Source organism: Wyeomyia smithii, chromosome 2, assembly GCF_029784165.1.
Source record: "Wyeomyia smithii strain HCP4-BCI-WySm-NY-G18 chromosome 2, ASM2978416v1, whole genome shotgun sequence".
Lineage (NCBI taxonomy): Eukaryota > Metazoa > Arthropoda > Insecta > Diptera > Culicidae > Wyeomyia > Wyeomyia smithii.
Window position 1 is genome coordinate 232806168 of NC_073695.1, and position 26179 is coordinate 232832346.

The window sequence follows — 26179 nt, forward strand, 5'->3', positions numbered from 1 at the left end:
ATCACTATTTTTTTAAAACATTTTTTTAGATAGATGATTCAGTTGCCTAAAACTTTTCTGAACAAACCTAAAAAAATAAAAAACCTAAAAAAATCGATGTAAAGTTGCAAATAAATTACAATTAAGTCTCTTATTCGTTCATGTTTTTGTTTGAATTGGTAAAATGAATTACTTGCTTTTTTGTAGCGCAGTACCATAAGCAAAATATTAGATGTTCTCACAACACTGAACTTTGCCGAAGACAGCATGCTGATATCTCTCACATATTGCAACCAAAAAAATCTTAAAATGTAAATAACGATTTTTAATGCCATCTCATAGAAAACTTTATGTTGCTTGCAATAGGTAAGAGATAGAAACATGATGTCTTTTGTAAAGTTTCTTGTTTTGAGATCACCTAATACCTTGCCTAAGACACCAAGCGTCTATCTTTATCTAATGAAAAAGTAAATATTCTATCTCACCTTTAGGAGGATTGATCACCCAGCTTTCTACATCAAAAGATGCGTTTTAAATATTTTGAAACTTCTCCGAACATATTATACGGTTTTAATAAACATTTGTATCATTATTCAATTATTCGCACGATAACAACAAAATGTAACATTGTGCATCGGTTGAATTTTTAATGTAAACTGCATCCAAAATGATACACAGAATTATGAAAAATATTTTGAATATTGAAGCGTAATAGAAAATCAGTTCACCCTGACAGTTTTTAAATGTAATGTTTTATGATGATAAAATCGGGTGAAAATTTGATAAAATCGGGGGCAGATAAAATCGGGTACAGATATAATCGGGTGATTACTGTATTATAAATGTTCAGTATTCAAACCAAAATCGTGAATTTTTCAAACACTGCTATATGATTACTTGTGTCCCAAAACGGAAGGATTTGCTGCAGTTATTAGGGGCCGTTCCTAAACCACGTGGTCATGTTTCGATCACTTTTCTACCCTCGTACCCCCCCCCCCCCCCGTGGTCTTTCGTGGTCTTTTGGCCAACCCCCCCCCCCTTGCGATTTTAACCACGTGGTCTTTTTATTTTTCAAGTGCCAAAATTTCACTTCAAATTTTACATTTTTATTATTGAACTTTCAGTACATTCTACATTTCTAAAATGCAAAAGCTCCATTCTTGACAAACAATAAACCACAAACAAACAAGACTACGTGGTCATTTCGTTAACCCCCCCACCCCCGTGCGTGGTCTTTCGAGGTCTTTTGACAAACCCCCCATCCCCCTCTTTATGACCACGTGGTTTAGGAACGGCCCCTTAACACCGTCTTCAGAAGTTCAAATTTCCTCTTGAAGTAGACCTGAAATGACATTTGACTCTGGACTCTATTGTACTGTTGTCATCTGCGCGATTACAATTCTATCATGAAGAGCAGTAAATTTCAGGTTTACGCAATGTTCAGAAAATCACAGCATGAGGTTCCGATTTATTATGAAATCGTATCAAGTGAAATTATTTCTATTACGAATCGATAACTAAATTGTTATTTATCTCTCTCTGTCTCCTTTTCTCTTTTAATTGCAGAAGTGTGCGGCAGTGTGGACGTGCGAAATTCACCCTCCAATCTGGAGCGGCTGAAGGATTGCGTCGTAGTCGAGGGCTTCGTGCATATTCTCCTGATCGACAAGTACAGCGAGGCGAGTTTCGAAAACTATTCCTTTCCGCTGCTAACAGAAATCACCGAATATCTGCTGCTGTTCCGGGTGAATGGCCTGAAGACGTTGCGGAGGCTCTTCCCGAACCTGGCCGTCATCCGGGGCAGCTCACTCGTCAGTAACTACGCAATCGTGATCTACGAGCTGATGCACATTGAGGTAGGTTGAGATATTTCATCCGTTCTGTCAGTAAATGACAGGCACTTCCATTTTCTAAGAATTTATTTCACGATCGATGAACTGTAATGGCGCCCATTCATTAAATTCTGAACAAAAAAACAAAAATGAAAATTCATCACTGAGCAATATTTATTCATTTTTTTTACAACTTGCATACTCTCCTCCGCTACAGAGGATGGAATCATTCAATTAGAACTAGATTAGGCGCCCGTCCGGTGCAAAACTGTTGAACCATTAACTCCAACAATGGTCATGTGGATCGTAAAACCTGAAGTTTTACTGCTTAAAATTATACCATTGCGGTTGGGGCTAACCACCGTGGCCTGTGTCATTCGGAACGGAACGAGCTGTTCAAGTAAAATGGCGGCAACTCAGTGATGTTTCAAACTCTTTTGACCCCGGACGACGGTAATCTGAAGACACAATTATTTATTGATTTGATAAAAAGAGTAATATCTGTTAGTTTGTCAAATTATGGATGTTTTTTTGAGTTTTGAAGTTGCTTTACTTTGCTTCGTGGAGATCCTTCACCAGCATGGATTCGATTGTTTAATAACCCACCAAACTTGTCTGTCCGACAAATTTGAGCCGCACGAAAACAAACAATCTTCCGACTGATCGTCAGCCAAATCCGCTGGAATTGCGCGAAGATGTTCATTTGACTTTAACCAGCAAAAAAGCGACTTTATAGTCGAATTTTACTGATTTATAACCAACCGTGGTCACGCGCCAGGAAGCCGTGTTCCTTTTTATTTGCTTTGACCGGTCACCACCGGAGCAGCGGTTCCAATGGAGGGAAGCCATTTCCAATATCCAGGAGAGGGTTGTCACCTTGCGGGGTCTGGCATAGCACTTTGGCACTACCATCCAGCACCTTTGAACAGTGAAAAAAGCGAAGCAATTAATGACAGTCACCGGGGGGATTCTCATTTTGGGATCTGCTTGTTTTTATTATTATTATCGTTATTGGTGAGTTCTTCGACCAAGTGTACACGCGTCGTTGTTTCGTGCTCTATTGAACCGAACGACGGCGACGACAACGACGATCAGCCAAGGAAGGAAGAAAGGCTGAATAATAATCGAATCGGTCGATCGCAGATCGAAGCGCGCTAGACTGCATACCGTGCTGCGCTTGTTTGCGTACTCGCTCGAGGAGCAAATTTTGCGCTGTGTTTTGATCGTTAGAGAGGAAAACAAAAGTGGGTCGCAATTAACCGGATTAGCGATTGGTAATTACAACCCGGCTCGGGGTTTTAAATCAACAAGTGCCAGTCAGCTACGGTGCATAGTGATAATAGGTTCGTTGATCGGAAGCGATGGAATGATTTGTGCAGTTGAATATTTATTGGTGACAGTCTTTTAAGCATCTGTTTTTCTGTTTTGTCTCCTCTTACAGGAAGTTGGCCTAATTTCGCTTACCCACATTACTCGCGGTGGTGTTCGGATCGAGAAGAACCCGAAGCTTTGCTTCGCTAATACGATCGACTGGAATGCGATAGCTTCCGGGGCGGAAAACTACGTAAAGGTAAGAGTTTCTAATCGATACAATTTTTAAAATGAAAAACAGCTATTCAGTATCATGCAGAACTTATTTGATTTGCTTACATAAAGGGTCTTAAATTTTTATCTGTTTAAACCAAAGAAAAAAAAATTAATTGAAGTCGATATTTTTCCTGAGACATCATTTTGGTTCAACAATTTACAACTTAGAAATCGTAAATTTAGAACTACTTCTACAATTTCATAGAAATTTCTTATTATTTCTTTAAAATAATGCACTGTTCTGCATGTTAATTTGAAACCTTTTTTAAATTTTCCATGATTTATTCCAATAAAAAATAGGAAATTCAAAGAGATTAATATTTGATTCGATTCGTTACTTTTTATAACACACATTCATGCATTCGTTTTTCCCTTCGTGCGTGTATTTTCCTGAAGCAATGATTTTTTCACAATTTTGTCTTTGGCATCTTACCGATCGAATTAAAGTTAAGCATTGACTAAAAGATTTCTCGTGTTCTCGGTAACCTAGAAAGTGGCGGTCTTTAGCTATTTTGTCCAACGGATCATGGGCGTTGCGCATGAAATTCGTCATATTTTGACCTAAATTTATCCCTCGCTGCAAACCTCGTAGAAAGTTTCGCTCTTCAGCAAAGTTGTTTAGAAGGTTCCGATTGTCCGTAGTATGGAATTCCGCCGATATGCAGCGCTAGTGCACACAATTCTTCATATTTTGACCTTAACTTTTGCCACGATTTTTTAAGCCTTGATTAAAATTGATTATACTCAGTAACATAGAACTTTATATTTTATATATTAAGGCAATCTATAGGAGTTTCCCATATTCAATTTATTACACGTCTGTTGACCCGTATCATCTGACCTTAACTTGTTATTCATATTTTGACCTCAACTTATTCCTTGATTTCAACCTCTTAGAAAACTGCGGTCTTCAGCAAAGTTGTTCAAGATGGTTTTGGATGGTGGACAGTTTAGTATGAATTTCGCCGCTATGTGAAACTAGTGCACACAATTCTTCGTATTGTGATCCTAACTTATCTCACATTTCAGATCTCCTGGAAGGCTGCTGTCTCTAGTAAAGTTGTTCAGAAGGTCAGCATGCACGCCATTTTTCGTATTTTGACCTTAACTTACTCCGTACTTTTCAGAAAGTTGTAGTCCCCGGCGGCATTTTAACTGAGTGGATATTACTGAAAGAATAATGACACCGCTATTCACATGGGTACAAAATCAATAAGATACTTCGGAGCAAAGAAAAAATACTAAAATTGCATTATTCTTCTGTGGAATATTATGTCCTGGGTTTTTGAATATTGCAACCTGTTGATTAGTTGAACTCTCGAGACAAATTTAGGTCACATCACTTAAAACTAACACTAGCGCCAACTGATGGTCATATTTCCAACCAATCTGTGAATCAAAAAAATTCATGAAAATCTGAACAAGTTTGCTGAAGACCGCAACTTAGAAAGTGGTTGGATTCACGTTATAAATTATATTCAAAATACTCCAAACTACATGCACACTAGCGCCACGTAATGGCTGAATTTCAAAACTGTGCACCAAATTAAAGCGCTTGACCTTCTGAACAACTTTGGTAAAGACCACAACTCTCTAGGTTGTCGGAATTGTGAGATAGAGTCAACTAAATCTGCCAATTTTTGAGATGCTAAACTTTTCGGGATGCAACAATATTAAAACTGGGTGTTTCATCACTGAGTGAAGCGATTCCCCTTCACTATCACACTTTGGATTTATTGCTTGCACTGAAACGGTCTTAATGAGTTCTAACTTAACCAACTTCTACTCTTCATTTGGGAAGCACATTGCAAAAGCGCCTATTTTCTTGCACGGGGCAACACTTATATCCCAGCTGGAAGTTCACCGAATGCTTGCAGAACTTTGGTGGCTTCTCGGTGGGGCTCTAAAGTACCCGGTTGCATTACGTCTACTTTGGTTAATTTATACAGGTTGGCTAGCGATTACACGCTTTCTACTGCAATTGAGCCACGAGCGCCATCATAATTGGAGAAAGCGGAAAAGGTGCTAATCACCCGATCACGTGGAGCTACTCACATCACCGCTGTCGGGATGTCCTTTTTGTTGCATCACTTCTAACCTGCTTGAATCGACCAATTTCTGAACATCCCACAAGGCAGCCTTTTCGGGCCGTTTTTCTGCGTCAAATTATTTAAATTTCACGGCTACTGTTACCAAATAAAAATCATTCTTTTCAGTTATAAAAAGAATTTCAGGGGTTAAAGTCTAAACATACCGGCTGGCTGTTTCCCTGTGCATATCGCCAAAACAAAATAATCGAAATTGTTTACATTTTCTCCAGTCCGAAAAAAATATCTAAATTTAGCACAATCACTTTCATTTCTCGGCTAGTATGTCGCACGCCCACACACGGTATTGCTAAACTACTCTTTACACTCGTTTTTCCTGAAACCCACCCCCTCGCGCCACCCCGCAGTGTTGCGCTTTACCTTCCGGTGGTGGTGTAAAACGAAGCAAACTTCCCCGCTGTTTCGCGAGGCGAAAAAAATCCCCGACCCAGTTGCAAAATTGCGTTGTTCATTGCGACGATGTAAACAAATCGAACGGGCCACTATATGGATCGAATCGCATGTATGTTCCGCCACGCGCTGCTCTGCCCCTGTGTTTTGTGCGGTTTATTTGGCGGAATAGAAAAATTCGTCTGTGGGTGTGGCACTGCGCTGAAGCGAACCAGTTGCTCCGATTGTTGACCTAGAAAGTGGATTTTTAATTGAATTATCCGGAAAGCCCAGAGTGTGTCATTACTGTTTGCGACCGCATCGCGAAGCATGTAAAACAACTTGCCCGAAGCGAGATCCCGACTAATAATTCATACCGGTGGAGAGCATCGTTTTTTTATTGTTGTTGTTATTGTCTTTTTTTAGCTGAAAGTAGTCATGCGTCATTCCCTCCGAAATGACTTCATTCGCCGCCGTCGTGCACAACAGTGGTCACACGAAAGTGGGTTTCTTAACGGGTAACACAGAAATTATCGTTGCAGCGAAACTGACTGACGTCGGAAGTGCGTAGGACTGCCACGGATGACGCCAGTCGCCCCATTTCTGGCACTCGAGGTAAAATATGTTATGGGTTGAGTTTACTTGCGAAGGGGGAATTGTAGCATCGTTGTCTAGAAAAAAATTCCCTATACTTCCCGCTTGCAGAGAGATGACATAGTTTGCGGGATTCGTTTCACCCTGAAAACCCCCTCCCCCCAGAGGTATTTCTCTCTAAGCGGAAATGACGCAAGCAAACGGTCTTATCACTGTCAATGATAGCACCTCAATAAGTACCTATGCAAAATAGAATGCACAATATGGCTGGGCGGGCCACTAGATCACAATCGGCGCTGACGGTTGGGTTTTATGAATGGCGGCTGTCACGAGCTGCTGCCGACCGTCATAAATTTACTCATCCATTCATTCATTCATTTATTCACCCGAGTCGGAGGCCGCTTGCGGTGTACTACAATATCCAACGCCTATTCTGCGTGCAATGCAAATAGTAGACCTGAAAAGGTCGGAACTCATCCGGTCACCCTGTTAGCGGTTGATGTACCAGGGTCTTTTCCATATGTGGCGATATTAGGCGACAACAGCAACGACGACGACGACTACGACGGCGATAATGACGCGGGGGCGATGAATGCGTTCCGTCGCTCCGTTTGCTGTCAGAAGACAACAGGTTTGTTTTGGTTTGCTGCTCGTACGCACGCCCGCTCAAACCGGACGCCGCCACCGCTGCCGTCGTCATTACTCCGCCATCGTATCGCAAACAGAGCACAGTAGATATAGACATGTCCAACGAGAGCCGCATGCTATTTAAGGCTAGGTTGGACGGTTCCAATGGCACCACCTCTGGCCGTCTGGCTGGGCGGCTTATCTCCAAGGAACTAAAAACGATACATGTGCGAAGCCTACCCGTGTAGACTCCGCCAGGACCTGTGATAAATCGAAATAAAACATCAGAGTCCTGTACGCATGGTCATTCGACCATGCGGAACGCTTGATGAAACAAGATTGAATTTATTAAAATAACTCAACTTAATTCTACCCTACCAGAAGAGCCGGAGAGAAACAGTTCTCTTGTCCGATTCTTCGTCCTGTCCTCGTCTAATCCTCTCAATTTTAATTACTCAGTTATACTTTTGTGTCTTCCGTCTCGCTCAATTCACTCGCGGACTGGCGTCACTTACTCAATCGTAAATCGTTCGGTATTTATTATTATTATTGTTATTTTAGGTTCTTTGCCATGTGGCCGTCATCGTTTCGTTTCTCATGAAATAAGTAGAATTGCTAAGTGCATTGGAAAATGCTTATTAATCATACACGCGCGGCTATTATTTCAGAACCTGTCTGTGAGAACGGAATGTCGCGATTTATTTCAAATTCAAGAAACATGCATGGACAAGAATATTCCTGTCCATGGGAATGTAATGCAAGACTTTATAAGAATCAAAAATGTTTTCCTAATTTCTTAGACGGCCTGTTCATCTCCTCCCACTCAAAGCGCCGTGAGTCATCCAGAAGAGATGACTTACGTCGGTCTGCTGCTGGCATATGTATAATACAAAATTTAAAAGGAATGATTACGCCAACCTTCCTGGTTTGCCCTCATATCGTCGTTTGTGGAGTTCGTGAAAATGCTTGCAGGGTCTCGTCGTCGAATCGATGCACCGAGCCGGGTTGCGGGAGAAATTGAACAGGAGGGGCGTGTCTGGCCTACAAGGTTCTCATCAGCTGGTGGTAGAATCGTCTTATTGCTCCTGGTGGTGGAATCGTCTTATCGCGCCTGGTAGTGGAGTCGTCTTATTGCTCCTTATATCGTCAAAACCTCGTATGTTATGAACTTTGTTGGCTGGCGGACTTCTCTCCAAAGTGTATTGGCTATATAATCGTATTACGCCCGCCGAAAAAACATTCTCCTAAACCAAGTGGCAAAAATCGTTTCTTGATTGCCACAGGTTTCGTTATATGGTGATAGTCAGCTGGCTTGACTTGGCCGACTATACGGGGTTGCAAATAACTTGCTTGTAGAATAACTAGCTTCCATTCATGCGCGCATCTTGATTAGCAGCGCGAAAGGAAAAAACATTGTCGTTAAAACGATGCAAAACTGTGTAGCAATGTTTTGCTCGTTGGGTTTTTAGTGATGGCGGCCCATGTTTTGATAGGTATGTGCTCGCATTTCACTCATTAGGCTTTGCCTCAAAATTTGGTGTATATCTAGCCCGACCGTGGGCTGTGTTGATTCTGGCCATGTCGTGGTTGACTTCCTTCTCGTCACAATTCGCTTCCTCGATATGCGTCATCCATCTCGGTATTGGTCATCCTTCTCTTCTCATCATGCTGTTTAAACCGTTCAGCCGTCGACACCCGATCGTCCAACTCCCCGTACCCGACTCCTCGTTCTTTGTGATATATGAGAGTTTTATTGGGAACCCTCTCGGCTTCTTCCTGGATAACTCGCTCCGTCTCGATTATTGAATTCAGAATGGTATCACTTCTTAATTTCTACTCCTACTAAGCAAGCGGTTATATTTTTTTTTTGCTTAAATTCTTTTTTTTGTGTGGGCCAACTTACTGTTTAATATTAATTGCACTCGCGAACGGGCTCTTATGTTCTATTATTTCTCCTAATCTTCTACTTAAACACTATGCCCGTTTTTCTTTTTCTTCGGTTAACATAATTTTTCTTTTCCTACTAAAGTGTACAATATATTTTTTTCTTGATTATATCGGATGCTATTGGTTAATCAACGTTTACATTATTCATTCTCAACGAATTTTTACTTCACAATTATTATTTTTTTCACTTGAACTCAATCCGATTTACAAAAAAAATCTTTTTCTAATTCTTGTGCGTTTTTTTTTTCTTTGTCAACCTCTGTTGTCCGTCGTGGCTCTTTTCCTTTTCATTAAAACATTTCTCTTTCTCATAGCAACTTTTTCTTTTCTTTTATTGGATTTACAATTATTTTATCCGATTTACAAAAACTCTTTAGGCCATTTTAATTATAATACTGCTGTCTCGGTCCGTCATACTTACATTTTACTTACACGTCTCCTGTTATGCAGTTTCCTGCATATACCTCTCCCCCTTCCGTCCAAAGGTGCGACCACCAGTCATAGGAGTTCTGAAAGAATAAGAATGTTAGATATAGAAGGAAAGTCTTGCACACTCAATCATCCTGGGCTAGCTACCCCCTTGTTTATTTCGTTTATGCTGAAGTCACCTCAACCATTCCGGGTTAGCTATTCCCGTTGTTTACAACTAGCGTTAGTCGTCTCCTCGTCCAAGAAGTTCAACATTCTCTCCACAACGTCTTTCTTAGTTATTATTGTTGTTAGTCATCTTATATTTTTGTTAAATCAGTCCTCGTGCTTGTGACACCTTCGGTTCACTAAATGTTTTCCCCATATCTGAATTTGCATTTAAAATTTTAAGACAAAAATGCTGTATGAATTTTCCACACATCTTTCTACAAATTTCTTTTCCCCTCTCCTTAAAAACAAAACTTTTCCCCTCTAGTCAATGTCACTCTTATTGTCATAAGCCCTTAATTGTCCTGTTTTTGTTTGAGCCCCTTGGCTTTTATTTACTATTTACCATCCGTTTAGGTAGCTCAACAAATGCTCCTTTTTTTCACGGCGACTTTCTTGTCTTTTCTTCACGCCATTTCATTTTATACTCAACTTTTTGTGAATGCATTCCTTCGACTCTTGTCAATAAAAGGCTATTCTTCTGTTTCGGTGACTTTTTGTATTTCTTCACGCCTTTATATTTTATGTCTTCGTTCAATTTCCTTCGATTTTAGCTCCGAGCATGTTTAGCTATCGGTCGGCTCTGTCAAATTATTCGTATTTTTTTTCGTTGAGTTTATCGTCAGTCGTTATATTTTCTCTTGCTACATGTCTCTTTTCTCACGTCTCATAGTTTTGCGTTAAAAATTTCCTCCCTGTTGGCGATTTCTTGGCCAACACTCTTTGAATTCATCAAGTGCCCTCGCGTTTTACCCCACATAATAATTTATTTCACAGTCTAACAAGACGTGAAATTCTTAGGTTCGTAACCTTGCTTAACTTTTCATAATGAAGATTTAGACGATTATTGTGAACTTTTCAAAAGTAGAATTAAATTTTTGTGTTTCGTGCTAGTCGAATTTTTTAACATCGCAAATCTTCTCAAATAAAATAATCTTTACGCTTACTATAATTCTCATAATTGTCATGTTCCGTCGTAGCGAAAGCAACGTTAACACATTTAAGTCAGTCGTTCTATTTCCACTTTATGCATCGTTGACAAATTTCCATGGTCAACGCCATATGAGCTGCGTCAACGCGTTTGCGCTTGCAATAAAAAATAAAAATAAAAAAAAATAGTGTCGAATGCACTACGATGCTCTGCTGATAGACGCTCGTCGCTTGTATGTGCGCATCAAACTTCTGTCTTTATTTTTTTTCTTCCTTACGGTGATTCTCCTTTCGCTAGCCGTGTCACCGCTGTTTCATTCATGATTTTTTGTTTACTATCGGGCTTTACTATGCACCTAATGCTTTACTTGTAGAATATTTTGCTGAACATATCAGCTGTTGAGTTCTCGGCAATGAACTCTAAATGAGTAGGAATCTAATCCTATACGATATAAACAAATACAATGTTGCATCTTGAGTAATTTCAACTTGATATGCATATTTGACCGACTAAGAATTAATATTATTATACAACGTCTGTTTGTCGGGCCCGCGCATGATGATATTGCGACTTTTTCACTTGCCAGCGGGTTTGCCGCTGAATTGTATGGCGCCCCCGAGGAGGCAAATTAAATTGCGCTTGCTCATGCTTATTTTGTTCTATTTAAAATTAATGATTTTACTTCGCTACAATTTATTCTTCACATAAAAGAAAAATTTAAAATAATTCTTTATAAAATTATTATCTCTTTATTTTTGAAAATTGTTCTTATAGAGTTAAGTCGTTTTTTTTTCAAACTTCTGTCGGCGTCTTTTATTTACTGTATATTGTATCACGCTGTGGTGCGTCTTCAAAACTCATGTCGTGACATGTCGTCAAATTAATCGTCGGCTGTGATTTCTTTAAAAAATAAGACAAATGCAAATTCGTAAATCTAGTCATAGTAACGCTTTAATCGGTTATTATGAACTTTCTCAAGGCGATTGCCGTTTTTTATTGCTGTGGTCATTTCGCTTGGAATTTCGACCACTTCATAAGGTCCTCTCCACATATTTTGGAGCTTTTGACCTGGTCCAGTCAAAACATGTTTTACTAACACAAGATCTCCCCACATAGGTTTGAAGTCGTTGGAAGTCTTGTCGTAGATTAGCTTGCGACCTTCTTTACTTTTGATTAAAATGGGCCTTCGCATTCGCATGCAGGTCATAAAAGATCTTTTCCATCTCTTCAGCATACGTTTTGTAGTTAATGTCTTCTAGGTTTTTTCGTCTGTATATGGAGGTCGGTATGCGTGCCGCACGTCCATATAATAGGTGGAATGGAGTATAGCCCGTGGATGAATTCACGGTTGTGTTATACTCGAACATAAAAAATGGAAGAAATTGATCCCATGTGCTAGGCTTTCCGCCGACAAACTGTCTTAAATATGTTTTCAGTTCGCGATTTGATCTTTCTACTAAATTAGCCTGTGGGTGGTACGGACTAGTTGTAGTCTTTTTAATCTTCAAAATTTTGCACACGTCTTTCATAAGTGCGCTTACAAAATTTGTGCCGTTGTCTGTAACTAGTTCTAACGGCGCACCAAATTTACATATATAATTTTTGACAAAAGTTTCCGCTACTGTATAGCTCTCTTGATTTTGCATTGGTGCAACAACTAAGTATCTAGTCAAGTCATCTTGCATGACTAGACCATATCGGTTTCCATTATCGGATTCGGGTAACACCACGATATCCATATATAATTTTTCAAATGGCTCTGACGCAGTCGTAGTGATCTGCATCGGAGTCTTGTTTGCTCTGCAAATTTTATTCTTTTGGCAGGAGTCGCACTGCCGGACATAATTCTCAATATCGCGCCTCATATTAGGCCAAGTAAATAATGTGCCAATTCTTTGGCGCATACGACGAGCTCCAACATGTCCTCCTAGAGGTGCGTCGTGAAATTCTGTCAAAATCGTTTCTACCTGATCCGGCGCTACTAGTTTACGTTCGCTATCAGCATTGTATAAAATAATTTGCTTTTCTAGCTTACTTGCCAGAAATTGAATCATTTGGAGAATCTCTTGTTGTTTTATTTTTCTAAAAGAAATTAAATGAATAACCCCGGCAGCTTTCACGGCCGTGGGGCTTTTATTGAAACTTTCCAAAAATAGTAAAAAGAATTTTCGGCAGTCGATTAATGAATTTCCGCTACCGTCTTAAATGAAACCGCCTACATCCTTAACTTTTAAATTTAGTATCCCATCTTCTACATATTCTTTCAGTCCATGTGACAGCTGGTACAGTGTCTTAAGTTCTCTGTATGCTGTCCGACTGTTCAAAATGACGATACGAGCTTCGATATTTCTCTCGTCCAATATTCTCTTCGAGACTTCCACTGTCTCGCTTGGTATCAGGTCATTTGATAATGCTTGTGAAAAATCCTCATATGAAATGTCAACGAGCCGTTGCTCATCCTCATCTTCTACGACATCTGCAATGTCTATGGCACTCAAATCTTTAATTGTGCCATTTAAATCATCTAACGCGTTTTTTTGCTGTTCTAATAGGTGCTTCTGTTGACGCGTAATCATAGCTATTTGCCTCCGGGGTGCACTTTCTTGCCCCTGACATGTCCCGTCAGACAGTCTTGATAAAAAATCTGCGACTATATTCTCGCTTCCTTGTTTGTATCTGATGCTGCATTCCAAACCTTGCAACTTCAGTCTCAGTCTTGTTAGCGTTGGAGACGTCTTTTTAAGCCTCGAAATCGCTATAAGAGGTCGATGATCCGTGTAAACGATAAACTTTTGACCAAAAATGTAGTGTCTGAAATATTCTACGGCCCATACAAGTGCCAGTAGTTCCTTTTCTATTATATGATACCTTGTTTCTGCACCTACAAGTGCCCGACTCGCGAATGCGATCGGCCGGTGCATGGATTTTTCATTCGACAAGACGGCACCAATAGCATAATTGCTAGCGTCCGTCGTAATAACAAAAGTGTCCTTATAATCTGGCCGGACTAAAACAGGCTCTGTTATCAGCGCGTTTCTTAGGATTTCGAACGCTTCCTGGCATTCCTTTCCCCACACAAATTTAGCGTCTTTCTTCAACAAATCATTGAGCAGTTTGCGTTTTTCCGCGATGTTAGGTATAAATTTCCCGAAAAAACTTACTGTGCCCAAGAACAATCTTATACCTTTTACGTTAGTGGGCGGCTTAAGGCTCTGTATGGCCTGTATATTTGCATTTATGGGCCTAATGCCGTTTTCACTAATGACATGACCCAAATATTCTATTTCTCTCTTTAGAAATTGGCATTTCGATGGTTCAATTTTCAAATTATGTTTACGCAATGCTTGCAATGCGCAATGCTACGCAGATTAACATTGTGATCGGCGATTGTGTCGCCAAAAACTATTATATCATCGAGGTAGACAAATGCTTTTACATCCCCGATCTCAAACAAAACAGTATTCATTAGCTTTTGAAAAGTTGAAGGACTGTTCTTCAACCCCATTGGCATTCGCGTAAATTCAAAATGGCCTTTTGGCGTAGAAGAAGCCGTTTTTGCCGCATCACGGCGGTCTATTGGGACTTGATAAAAGCCCGATTTTAAATCGATGGAAGAAAAATATTTCGCTTTCCCCACATTATCCAATATCTCGTTGATAAACGGTATCGGATATACAAAAGGTTTAGTCACCTCATTCAAAGCTCTAAAATCAACCACGATGCGATACTTTTTGTTGCCGTCGGCATCTGGTTTCTTTGGTACGCATAGTACCGGTGCATTCCAAGGATTTGTGCTAGGTTTTATTATGCCTTGCGCCTTCATTTCTTCGATTTCTTTATTTATGTGCCTTTTCGTAGCTTCAGGAAATCGGTATTGCCGCTTATTAATTGGAATCTCAGATGAAGTTTCGATCCTATGTGTCGCGGCGTCAGTAATAGTTAGCCTGTCGCCTTCAAAAAAGAAAACATCTGCATAATTTTCTACAATTGTCTTGATTATTTCGAATTCTGAGTCAGATAAATGGGCTAAGTCTAACACCTGTCGTAATTTTCTGATACGTTCCATTCCCCTTGGCTCCGGTTTTAGCTTGTGTTCCAATAAGTCACAATCAAGCCTTGAATCTAGATTTACTTCAGGCATGGATATTTCATCAATTTTTACTGACTCAATACTAGGCAGCTCGCCCTGGCTTATGTAAGGTTCTACGAAATTTATATCTCTCAGTTCGTTTTATACCAGAACTCTATTTCTGGCTGCTACATAAACATGCCGGTTGAGAATTTCTTCCTTGGGCACACTCCAAGGGCTCAAATCATCAGGACCTCTATTCCCGTGCTTCTTGAATACTATATAGTCCAAATTATTTCCTATCTGAAGCGTATGCTTCTTTAAAAATTCCGCCCCGATTATTCCCTCGTGCGGCAAGTTTTCTAATATATGAAATTGTGTCGGGATCAAAAAGTCTCCGACTATTAAATCCAACATAATTGTTCCTAAGGTATGCACAACTCCTTGTCCGATACCTCCAAAAATGGTAATATTTTGCGTATTAACCGGTACATTCAAATGATTTATAATACGCGCATTTATCATATTTACACATGCTCCTGTGTCTAAAATAAGGTTTAACGTAAACCGAACATTCTGTCGAGCCAGTAGTGTAATCATTAAATAACCACTGACATCGTAATAGATTCTCTTAGCCACACAGACACTGTTGTCTCTTATGTGATTACACGCGGTCTCCCAATCGGAAATTTCTATGTTGCTGGGTTCATCGGTACATCTCCGCCAGTCAACATTCTCGCATATTTTTGCCAAATCATCATTGAAATACTCCCGCGCAATAGGATCCATGGTACCCTCTTTTTGGCAGTTGGTACTTTTTTCTTCAATCCTGTTTACATTTAATATTCTCTGAGGCCTCCGTTCATACGAGTTCCTGTACCACCTATCAATTGGTCCGTTTTGACCACAATTAATTTGCCAACTCTTGGCGTAGTTCCCTCGGCTCCGCCGATGTGTATGTGCCGTGCAAAGGCTGTCCTTAAATCGATTGTCATAGTCGTGTCCTCTATTATTATAATTGCTATACCTGCGATTGATATTCTTACTTCTTCTAAAACGCCTGCTGTTACAACCGGCTCCTGTGTAATTAATTGTAAAAATGTTTCTGTTTTGATCATGCTGTCCAAGCGCAGCACGTTGTTTTTCGATCCATTCTAGGCGATTTTCTATTTCAGAAATGTGATTACCCTCATGGCCCTCATGGGCGCTCGTTTGCCTCGAGCAGCTTCTTTCAACGCGGTGTAAACTTATAAAGTTAGTTGACGACAATGAAAATAGCCTATTTTTTGTTTCTTCCTTTTTCTAAGTACCACGATCGACTCTGTTAACCAGAGGTGATTTCTCCCGTGCTAGAATAATTTCCCGATGCAATTTAAATCTTGTTATTAGATCCCAAGAAATCATGTTCTTTTTTATTAATCCTTTATGAGAAACCATAAAAAAACAAACACGCATACTAATTTTCACTTCATATCTCAGAAATGCTACCGATTATTTTAATTCGATTTAATTGTTTGATTATTTAATTAAAAATTCAAAGTTTGGTTTACTTGGAACCCATTCAACTTCGCTCAGTTTTATATAAACTAAATTGCATAGTGTCGCATAGGCGCTTTACGCTGATAATTTAATCTGTTTCAACACCAATAGCATTTCTCTGCTATCTGTCTAAAATGAACACCGTGTGCTACCGCACTGGTTAGCCGCTATGCTAATTTCTGCTTATGATAGCAGAACGTAAATTGTAGAGCGTAGAAGAAATCCACAACTTCTAATCGTGATCGTCGTCGTCACGTAAAAATTTGGCACCTGATCGTGTCTGAGTACTTAATTACTCACTCAATAATGCCGTCGGTGTGCCAAGCAGTTTGTGCTAGCAATTTTACCTCTCGTATTGCCACGATGCTATACGATTAAACTGACCATCATCTATCATATCATCTATATCAGCTAAACGGCAAAGAACGGCCCTAGACGCATACTTACTGTATCTTTTCTTTCTGAAAATAAGTTTTTCTAGAACGTATGCAATTTCTGACGATCATGAATCTGCGATTCTGGAAAAAAATGAACCAATTTCATTTCTTGATATCATTGATTTATAGCGGTATAGAAAGAACCATGATTTACTACTTCTTAAACGTATTAAAAAAATCAATATTAATCAATGTTTTATCCAAACAAAAGCGTAATATTTTTTTATAAATTGCATCTAAATATTTAAAATCTGTAAACTTTTTCACATAAAAGTTTTTTTTTTTTTCATATATTTTTAACAAAATTTGTAACCCTTTAACCAATTCTGATCTTTTCTGCCAAAAATCTTACCAAATAATTCGAAATAATCAGTAAGTAATTCTGATAGAAACTTTGATATTTAAACCTTTAACAAGACCTAGTTTTTTAACAAGTTGATGCAAAAAAAAACTTCTTAACAACATATCAAGACTGATCGGGTAGAGTATTCCTGCAACCTAAAAAAAAATTCAAATTTATTTTTCTAATTTATCTTTTTTGGATTTATGTTAGTTTCGCGCCTAACTGTGATATTTTAGCGGGTCGCTTACGGATGGTCCGGGCTTGACGCTGTGCTATTAGTACGGATTAGGGGTGTGCGAAACTGGCTTTTCTGGTGTCGAAACGAAACGAAACGAAATTAACCCTTAATTTCGGTTTCGCCAAATTAGTCGAAACGAAATCAAGGTGGATTTCGAGTTCTCGAGACGAAACGAAATTGGTCTCTAAATTTCGCGAAATTTCGAAAAATAAAATAAATGTTTCTGAAACATAGCATTACAATGATTTGTAACGTTGGAGCGTACGCTAACGAAGTACCCTTCAGCAGCTGATCGTAAGGAGCTTACCTGGTCGACGAAGAGTAACGCAGGTATTCAGATATTGATAAATCGACAATGACGAGAAAATCAAAAATGTTAAAAACTAAAATCTTGATGCATTCATTTATACAGATTATATTGCAGGTAATAGTAGCGCGATAGATACAAATGATATAAAGGTCAAACTCGAAGTGTCTTTGTAAATAATAATTCAATAAACTTCTGAACTGATTCTTTTGGTTTGAATGCAACTATGTTCAAAATAGTAATCCTTCTTTCATAGCACTTTCATCATTCAAAATCCAAGTTTTGTCCTAGAGCTCGAACTGGAAAACATGAGAGATGGTAGGTAGGTTTTCAACCATTCCTGTGAGTTCTGGTGTCCCTAGCAAAGATAACTTTTCACTTTTTTTTTTGCAAACGTAAAAGCGACGAATCCGATAAGCAATTCCTCGGCGGCCTTCTGATGCATTTCTGCATTCTCTAAAAGCAGCAAAATTCACAGGAATGGTTAAAATGCTGTAAAACCTTTGGAGGGCAACTTTTTTTTCGCTTTTGTCGACCAGTGTTATTGAATTTTTTTTTAACACCGTTTAGTCAGACTAGACTAAGTGACATCTTTATCAATTCGAGGAAAACAAAATGAAAGTTAACTATTCTGTAAACTTGGAAGTTTTTAATACAGTAGGTTTCCGTTTTTGGCAACAAAATTTTAAATTTCAGTTGCCAGAACTGGAACCGTGCCAAAAAAGGAAACCTTTTTTGTCATCAATAAATTCTATTTGAGACTTCAGAATGATTATGAAAATTATTTATTTATATGATTAAATGCGTTTTTAACAAAATTCGTCTTATCTAACGTACAGTAATAACAAATTTCAAATTTGTCGTCGCTTTTATTCTCTCGCAGCGCTTGTACAACAGTGTCTGTCACGTCAAACACTCTGTTCCATTTGAAAGCAAATGAGTGTAAAAGACGGCTGGTTTTAAATTGCCAGACCTGTTATATACGACAGTGCGTTGTTTACAGTTGGAGTCAAATACACGTTAAATTTAAGTTACCCATAAATAAGAAAAAAATCACCCAAATTTGAAAAAGTTTCACGATTTTTTATTGAGTAAAATTTTTACCCATTTGATGAGTAACAGCTACCAATTAGTCTTTTGATAAATTTTTATTTGATTTTCAAAATTTGAATTCTGCGCTTTGTGAAATATCTCTCTGCATTTAATCACGCTTGCTTTATTTGAAATAAATTATGAAAAACATATACTTTGCGTGTAAACAAACATAAAAAAAGAAGACAAAAGACCTCGTGGAGGAATTCCATCGTTACAAAATTATTGACAGAACAGTCCCCACTTATTAGCATATGTCTACGGAACACATAGAAGTAAATATGCTTCAAACCTGAGCAAAAGTGAAAAACTCAAAGTAAGTCAACTTTGTTGTGTAGTGTTTCATTTTGAAGCGTGATGTTTGCTTGATCATTTGACAGCTTGTCAACATCCAAAAGTTATGTTTACGGTCGTAACGAGAGGTTTGAACCGATCACAATTGAACAGTTTTTTGTGGATGATAGTTACGCTTTGATACCGTTAGCTAATATATAACGTTTCGAAGATAAACAAGCGATTTGTAAATATAACAACGATGGAGATTGTTAAAGAAGGTTAATCGAACAGAAATGGGTACTTAGCGCGTGAGGTTTTCTCTCCAAATACTCTGGTGTTCGTGCTAATGTTTTGGGTTATATTGGTGAAGAAAAAACCTTCCGGATTATTCCGGTTTCGTGTTTTATCGCTCTGTAAAAATAATCAAGAAATAATTTTATTTTCGCTTCTGGGATAGTTGTAGCCATGGTAACAAGAATGAAACTTTGTCAAACGATGGAAAAGTGTACCGAAAAGTCATTTAATGATAAATTAAAGTATTTGGATGAATTTTTAACCGAATATGACTTAATTTAGGATTTATTATAAGAACGGGCATATATCACTTTTAGGTGGGTTACTCTATGCAAAAATATGCCCAGATCCACTCATAAGTTTTTGTTATCACCAGGGCCGGATTTGGGCTTTGGAGGGCCCGGGGCAGATTTTTTCGTGGGGCCTGTTTTTGTTGTGCTACGCCTTCACAACCGCTAGAAGCTGACGAGCAAAAAAAAAGGTCTTCACTTCGTCTAGAGGGGCCCTCGAGTCGAGAGGCCCGGGGCATTCGCTCCCTTGGTCCCCCTCTCAAATCCGGGCCTGGTTATCACTATATGATACGTTCTCAGTGCAAAAAAAATATTAAAATAATTATGATCAGGTTAGATGTTCTAAGTGTTCCACTGTGCGGCATATCAATTGTGTTGGTAGTTGAGCTCGTTAGAAATCATCAGGCGTAAGATCAGTTTTCAGTTTCAGTTGAATCAGTTTCAACCTAGAACGGGTGTCAAAATCAGCTCAGTTTGTTGTGTAGGTCATTGTATACTATGTACTAAAAAAAGTTGCCAAAAACGGAACCCTTTGTTGCCAAAATCGGAGTGTGCCAAAAACGGAGCATGCCAAAAACGGAACATGCCAAAAACGGAAACCTACTGAATTTTTGCAAATTTTTAATATAACTTAAAATTACTTTTTAACTGAGCAGTTCCACAAAAAATGTCCCAGTTTCAATATTTTTTGTCATTTTAGATTTGGCCTAAACTTTGCATAAACGTTTCTATAGGCCGAGAACTGCCGGTACCCGGATAACTGTCCCATAATGAAAAACAACATGTTGAGAAAACGGCGATTTAATACCAACCAACGACCATAACAGTTTCATGGCAGCACAAGTTTATCGTTGAGAACAAAAAACCATGGATGGAATTGGTTTTACGTTATATAACTTGAAAAAAAAAAAGACAAAATGGGACAAAATATGCGGGTACATTTCAAAAATACTCGCATATTTTGTCCCATCACATATAAATTCAACGAGCAACCGGCAGTATCATTGGCAACGTAGATTGTACTACAGAAAAACAACATTAGTCTAGTTAATTAAATGACATACTTCTATACGCCTAAAATAATCCGATATACACTAAAGTCGCTTTTTACGCGGGGGATACGTGCCGCGTAAAAAAAACCGCGTAAATTCCGGAATCCGCGTAAAAAAACCATCGTTAATTTTGCATTCCGAGTGAAGGGGAACCGAAATCCGGGCAAAAAAAAATACCGCGTAAATTCCGGAATCCGCGTAAAAAAAACCGCGTAAATTCCGGAATCCGCGTAAAAAACGCGTAAATTCCGGAATCCGCGTAAAAAAAAACCCGTGAACTCCGGAATCCGCGTAAAAAAAGCCGCGTAAAAAGCGACCTTAGTGTACACTAATCTGGAGCAAAATTATATGTTTGCACTTTGCACCACTATGCAGTGGGACTGTAATGCGGGTACTTTCAATATGGGACAAAAACAACTTGGTATTTTTTCCATGTTTTTCCATACAAAAGTATCAATTTTAATTTTTTTGTGACAGTTATGCGGGTACCGGCAGAGAAGCTATTTAAAATGCTATTTTGGGAGGGTTATTGTGATTATAAATATTTTCAGAGCCAAAAGTTTGTTGATCAGTGTGACGTCTCTGGAAAAGTTTTAGACAGTTATTTTATCTTTCCGATAAAAAAAACTCAAAAAAATTCATTTTTTAAATGTAAAAGAAACATTAAAACTAATATAAAAAAGCTTATTTTTCAAAAATCTCTTTTTTTGTATGAAAATTACAAAAAAATTACCGAAGTGATGAAGAAGTCAAAAAAAGTTATATTTAAAATAAAATTACAACATGTTTATTTTTGGAAGGACAATATTATTATCTACAACTTTGCCAAAGGCACTATGCCAATCAAACCAACTGTTTCGATTATAAAAATATTTTTATTACCCACAGAGTGTCCAACTGGAGGTAAAAATTATTTTTTCAGCTAAATCGGTTTGTTTGACTGGCATAACTAGTGTCTCTGGTAAGGTTGTAGAAAAAAATTTTGTCCTAAAAAAATATGCCCTGTGAGTTTCTGCGACACTAAAAATAATAAAATGCATTTGGGACCATTCCCAAACTACGTGGTCATATTTTGATCCCTTTTATACCCCCTACTCCCCCGTGGTCTTTCGTGGTCTTTTGTTTTGTGATCTTATTCTGCAAATATATGTACAATAAAGTATGAAAAATTTATAAAAAAAATGAAGGTTCAAGAAAACTGATTATTAGTTATTGCGCAAATTGTCTTTAACAAATATAATAATTTCCTTACCTGAAAGTAATTTAAAATACGCTTTTCTGTTGAGTATATTCAAAATGATTTTTGATTTGTTGTTGAGTATCAAAATAAATAAAATTTGTTTAAGCAGTTTGATCATCTACGATAAATTTTTCGCTTATAGTTATGGAAAATTGTATACTCATCTAGAAATCATCTAGAAAAATATTTAGTTGATAATAAGTGAAACCTTACTTTTAGTGATTTTCAGGTATCGGATTTGTAACTAAGTTTTTTTTTTAATAAATTACAAAGTTTTTGAATGTCGAACAAAATATAAACATCTTTCTTTCTTCCTTCAGTTGACGAACATCCAGGTCTTATATATTGTTTTTAAGACCAAAACTTTGATTTTTTTTACCGGTCGTTGAGTATTGAAATATACTTCCAGGAAAAATAACATAAATCCCGACGCATTGCAAAATAGAACTATTATTCTAAAGAAGTAAATGCCATATAAGGCAAAGCCTGTTAAAAACAAAAAAAAAAAAATTTCTTCGTTCGGATAAATTTGAAATATATTTCAAAAAATTTATTACAGTTAATTGCTGACAACTCTCAAACTTTCCGTGAAACTTATTAATTGGCCGTGTCAAATAAATTTATTAATTAAAAAACTGCGAAAGCTTCGTCTTGACTTAGTGGCAATAATAAATTATAGGTCAGAAAAAAGACTACGTGGTCTATTCGTTAACCCCCACACCCCCCGCGTGATTTTTCGTGGTCTTTTGATACCCCCCCCCCCCCGTCTTCCTATATATGACTACGTGGTTTGGGAACGGCCCCTTTGAAGCAAACCAAAAATTATTTTTCGTTCAACTAATTTACAGTTAGAATGGAATGTTGTAATGCAGCAAACAAATAGTTTTCTCTTTACTCAATTAAGTTATTCGTAATCATCCTCGTTCTCTAAGCTTTAGTAGCTTTAGTTTTGACAGAAGCTTTAGTTTTGACAGAAATTGCTATGCCCTCCTAAACAAAAGACAAAAAGTGACCTCTTTAACCTCGTGGGCTGCAAATATAACCACATTTTGGTGTACGTAAAAGATGCGTAAAATTTATTCCTACGAACAAATTACTAGATAACTTGTAGCGCATTTGGACGGCTTCATATTCCTCGAATATGACTTCAGTGATGACATGAATTTTATGCTCTGCGTGAATAAAAAATACCTCCCGCATGATGTTACGGTTTTGTTTTTAAAAACAAAAATTACCAGCTGAGAGTTGATTCTTCTATGTCTGACTTAGTATACCAGATATCTATTGAGATATATTCTATTTAATTTATAGTCGCAATGAGCACAAACCAAAATAATGTAATAATGTGCATTGGAAATTTGGTCCGAAATTTCGTAATCGTCGAAATTGGAAGTTTAATTTCGCGAAATTTTAGGCGGAATTTAGCGAAATTCAACGAAATTTTTCGGCAATTTCGCGAAACCGAAATTTCGCGAAATTTCGGGAAATTTCGAGTTTTGCGAAATTATACGAAATCATTCGAAATCTCGCACAGCCTTAGTACGGATTATAAGATTCGACACTAACTGCAAGCGGTGTCGTTTTATTTAAATAAATGCAATATAATGTAATGTCAATAAGGGGTTAGTAATTAAATGCAAGCAATTAGTTAAATGCAAGCAATTAGTTAAATGCAAGCTGCTAAATGTAATTGGCTGAACAATCATGAAAAAAATGAAAACTGCCAAAAAATCAATAATTGTTATTATTGTTTCGACTATTCCTCCGCTGTTGGCCAACCGCTGTTAGCAAACCAAAGACCAAGAAAAATTGAATCTGCAGTGCGGTTTAAATAAAATTATTTAATATTAATGTTTCAAATGTTTCATAAATAATCTGTAAATCATGAAAAACATTCAAAACATACAACGTTACAACAGCTGACACTGCATAAACGTAGGTACACTTGCCCTTCTCGTACGGCGGGTGTTTTGTTTGTTTAGTTTATTCACCGCTACCGTTGATGAAAAATAACACCTTCGCTCGCGGCGCTGGTACCGCGCTGCGAGGAATAATTCTATGAAATACGACAACAAACACTCGTCGGAATGTTCGCGCGTAAGATTTCTCTAAGAAGCCACGGACAAGAAGGCTGCTAGTGATAATTACAAGCAAAGCAGAAGCAAAACGTTTAAAGTACTCACCGAATTAGCTGCGTCATCTTTTTGTCACTCAGGAATGTCACTCAGTTTATAATTTTTTTTATTTGTTCGTTCGTTAAGAAACCACATCACTATTATTCAAACACAGAACACTCAACGCGCACACATAACAACAATTGATTAAATAACTGATTGTTGATTGAATAACTGAAATAATTATTGTTGAACAACTGATAATAAACGTAATTGGCTCCGTAAAACATTAATTTGTATTGTGCCGTGTCAAATAAATGTTGCGTGAACTGAGATTAACTTCAGAGAGTGGTAGCACCCCACTTCTGACACCATAAAATGCGGAGCCTACCCGTGTAGACTCCGCCAGGACCTGTGATAAATCGAAATAAAACATCAGAGTCCTGTACGCATGGTCATTCGACCATGCGGAACGCTTGATGAAACAAGATTGAATTTATTAAAATAACTCAACTTAATTCTACCCTACCAGAAGAGCCGGAGAGAAACAGTTCTCTTGTCCGATTCTTCGTCCTGTCCTCGTCTAATCCTCTCAATTTTAATTACTCAGTTATACTTTTGTATCTTCCGTCTCGCTCAATTCACTCGCGGACTGGCGTCACTTACTCAATCGTAAATCGTTCGGTATTTATTATTATTATTGTTATTTTAGGTTATTTGCCATGTGGCCGTCATCGTTTCGTTTCTCATGAAACACAGGAAGACATTGACACAGGACAGGAAGATTTATGAGTTGGATTTGAGAAATTCATTGTCGACCGAACGAACGGTCGGTATCAAGTTTTGGGGAATTTTGTACCTTTTCAGTTCAGACCAGCAACGACGGGGAGTTGATTAATTACGTTATTAATGGAATAATCTTGCCAACAAACTTGCAAACAAACAAAAAAAAAAGTTTGTTTACAATTAAAGAAGGAATATTTACGCATTTTAGTGTCTGGTGTGGTTTAAAGATATGCGTGGGTATTATAGCCATCATCCTATTTGAAATTGAAATTTACAAAATAAATGCCACTATAGCAAGAACACTAGGCAAATCAAATATAAATTCAGTGGTAGTGATACTTATAAAAAATACGTGCGTATAAGGTATTTTACCTAACCAAAAAGCCCAGCAAATATTGTCAAAAGAATTTAAATGTTTAAAAAATAGCATGAGCCGAATTTACCAGTTAAAAAAATATTTTCATTCAATAAACTTTTTTGACACGCCTCAATAATCCAAGATTCTCACCCCTTTCATCCATTTTTCTTCCGGAATCTGTTTTCGGTCATCCACGTTGTAGGGGCCTACAGCATCCCAATTGTTTCCGCGAGTGGTAGTTTCTGATTGCGTGTTCTTTTATGGTTCGGTGTGCAAGTTTAAAGCGGGGTCCAAATGCGGGATCCTGATGCGTGGTCCGTGTCCAAGTTCCGAACGTGTTCCTGCCATTTGATGGATTAAGGCAAAAAAAAATTTTAACCATCATTAAAATTTTTGTTTCGGTTCGCCGCCTCCTAGAGACATTCACCAAAGTCTTCAACACTTGAAAATACAGCTTGTTACCTTTCATTTGAAACCCTCGGAAAAATCATCGTCGCGGGCTTCTTCAATTTTTTTTTCTCGAAGTGAGGTATTAAAAAATCTTTCACGGGAGGTTTTTTTAATAGAAATAGTGCTATGGGCCAATGCACCCAGTTTTAAGAACCAGACGTCCATTCTTTGTTTCTAAAGCAGAGACGTTACTTAAAAGAGTAATAATGATATTAAGGGTAACATCGAGAGTAACATTTCAAGATAGGCTAGGATATCATAAAGCCATTTAATCAATTTTGTTTTATGTTATGTTTTGACAGTAGGGACCTTATAACTCTTCTAGTACGAGCACAATAGTTCAAGCTGGACCACAAGAGTTCGATTCCCGATACAGCCAACTGACTTTTCGGGTTGGAAATTAATAGCTGTGGAAATACTTCGAGCGAACGCCTATTAAGCCAAGAAGAAGAATTTTCTACAGTCTAAATTTCCGAGCTGGGTACAGTAATCAATGTTTAGAAACCACTGTTCTGTGGCCCATCATACTGGGAAAACCGAATTTCGTGACCAGCATTATGGGCCAATGTTTAGCAGCGTATAAGAATGGTAAAAAAACGAAACTCAGAGCGGATATTTCGTAATTCGATGAATACACACCAATAATTTGTAGTCCCATTGATTTTGTTGAATAAAACACTGTTT

At 38.0% G+C, this 26179-nt stretch overlaps 1 protein-coding gene across 7 annotated transcripts in view; it reads left to right on the top strand.

The window, feature by feature from the left end:
- The window catches only part of LOC129720387 (insulin-like receptor), a 246067-nt gene that overhangs the window by 163433 nt on the left and 56455 nt on the right, over positions 1-26179 (top strand). For all 7 annotated transcript variants that reach the window (XM_055671853.1, XM_055671851.1, XM_055671857.1 and 4 more), the window contains 2 exons: positions 1546-1835; positions 3253-3381. In XM_055671853.1, coding sequence (XP_055527828.1) covers positions 1546-1835; positions 3253-3381 — 419 coding nt within the window. The remainder of the gene's footprint in view (positions 1-1545; positions 1836-3252; positions 3382-26179) is intronic.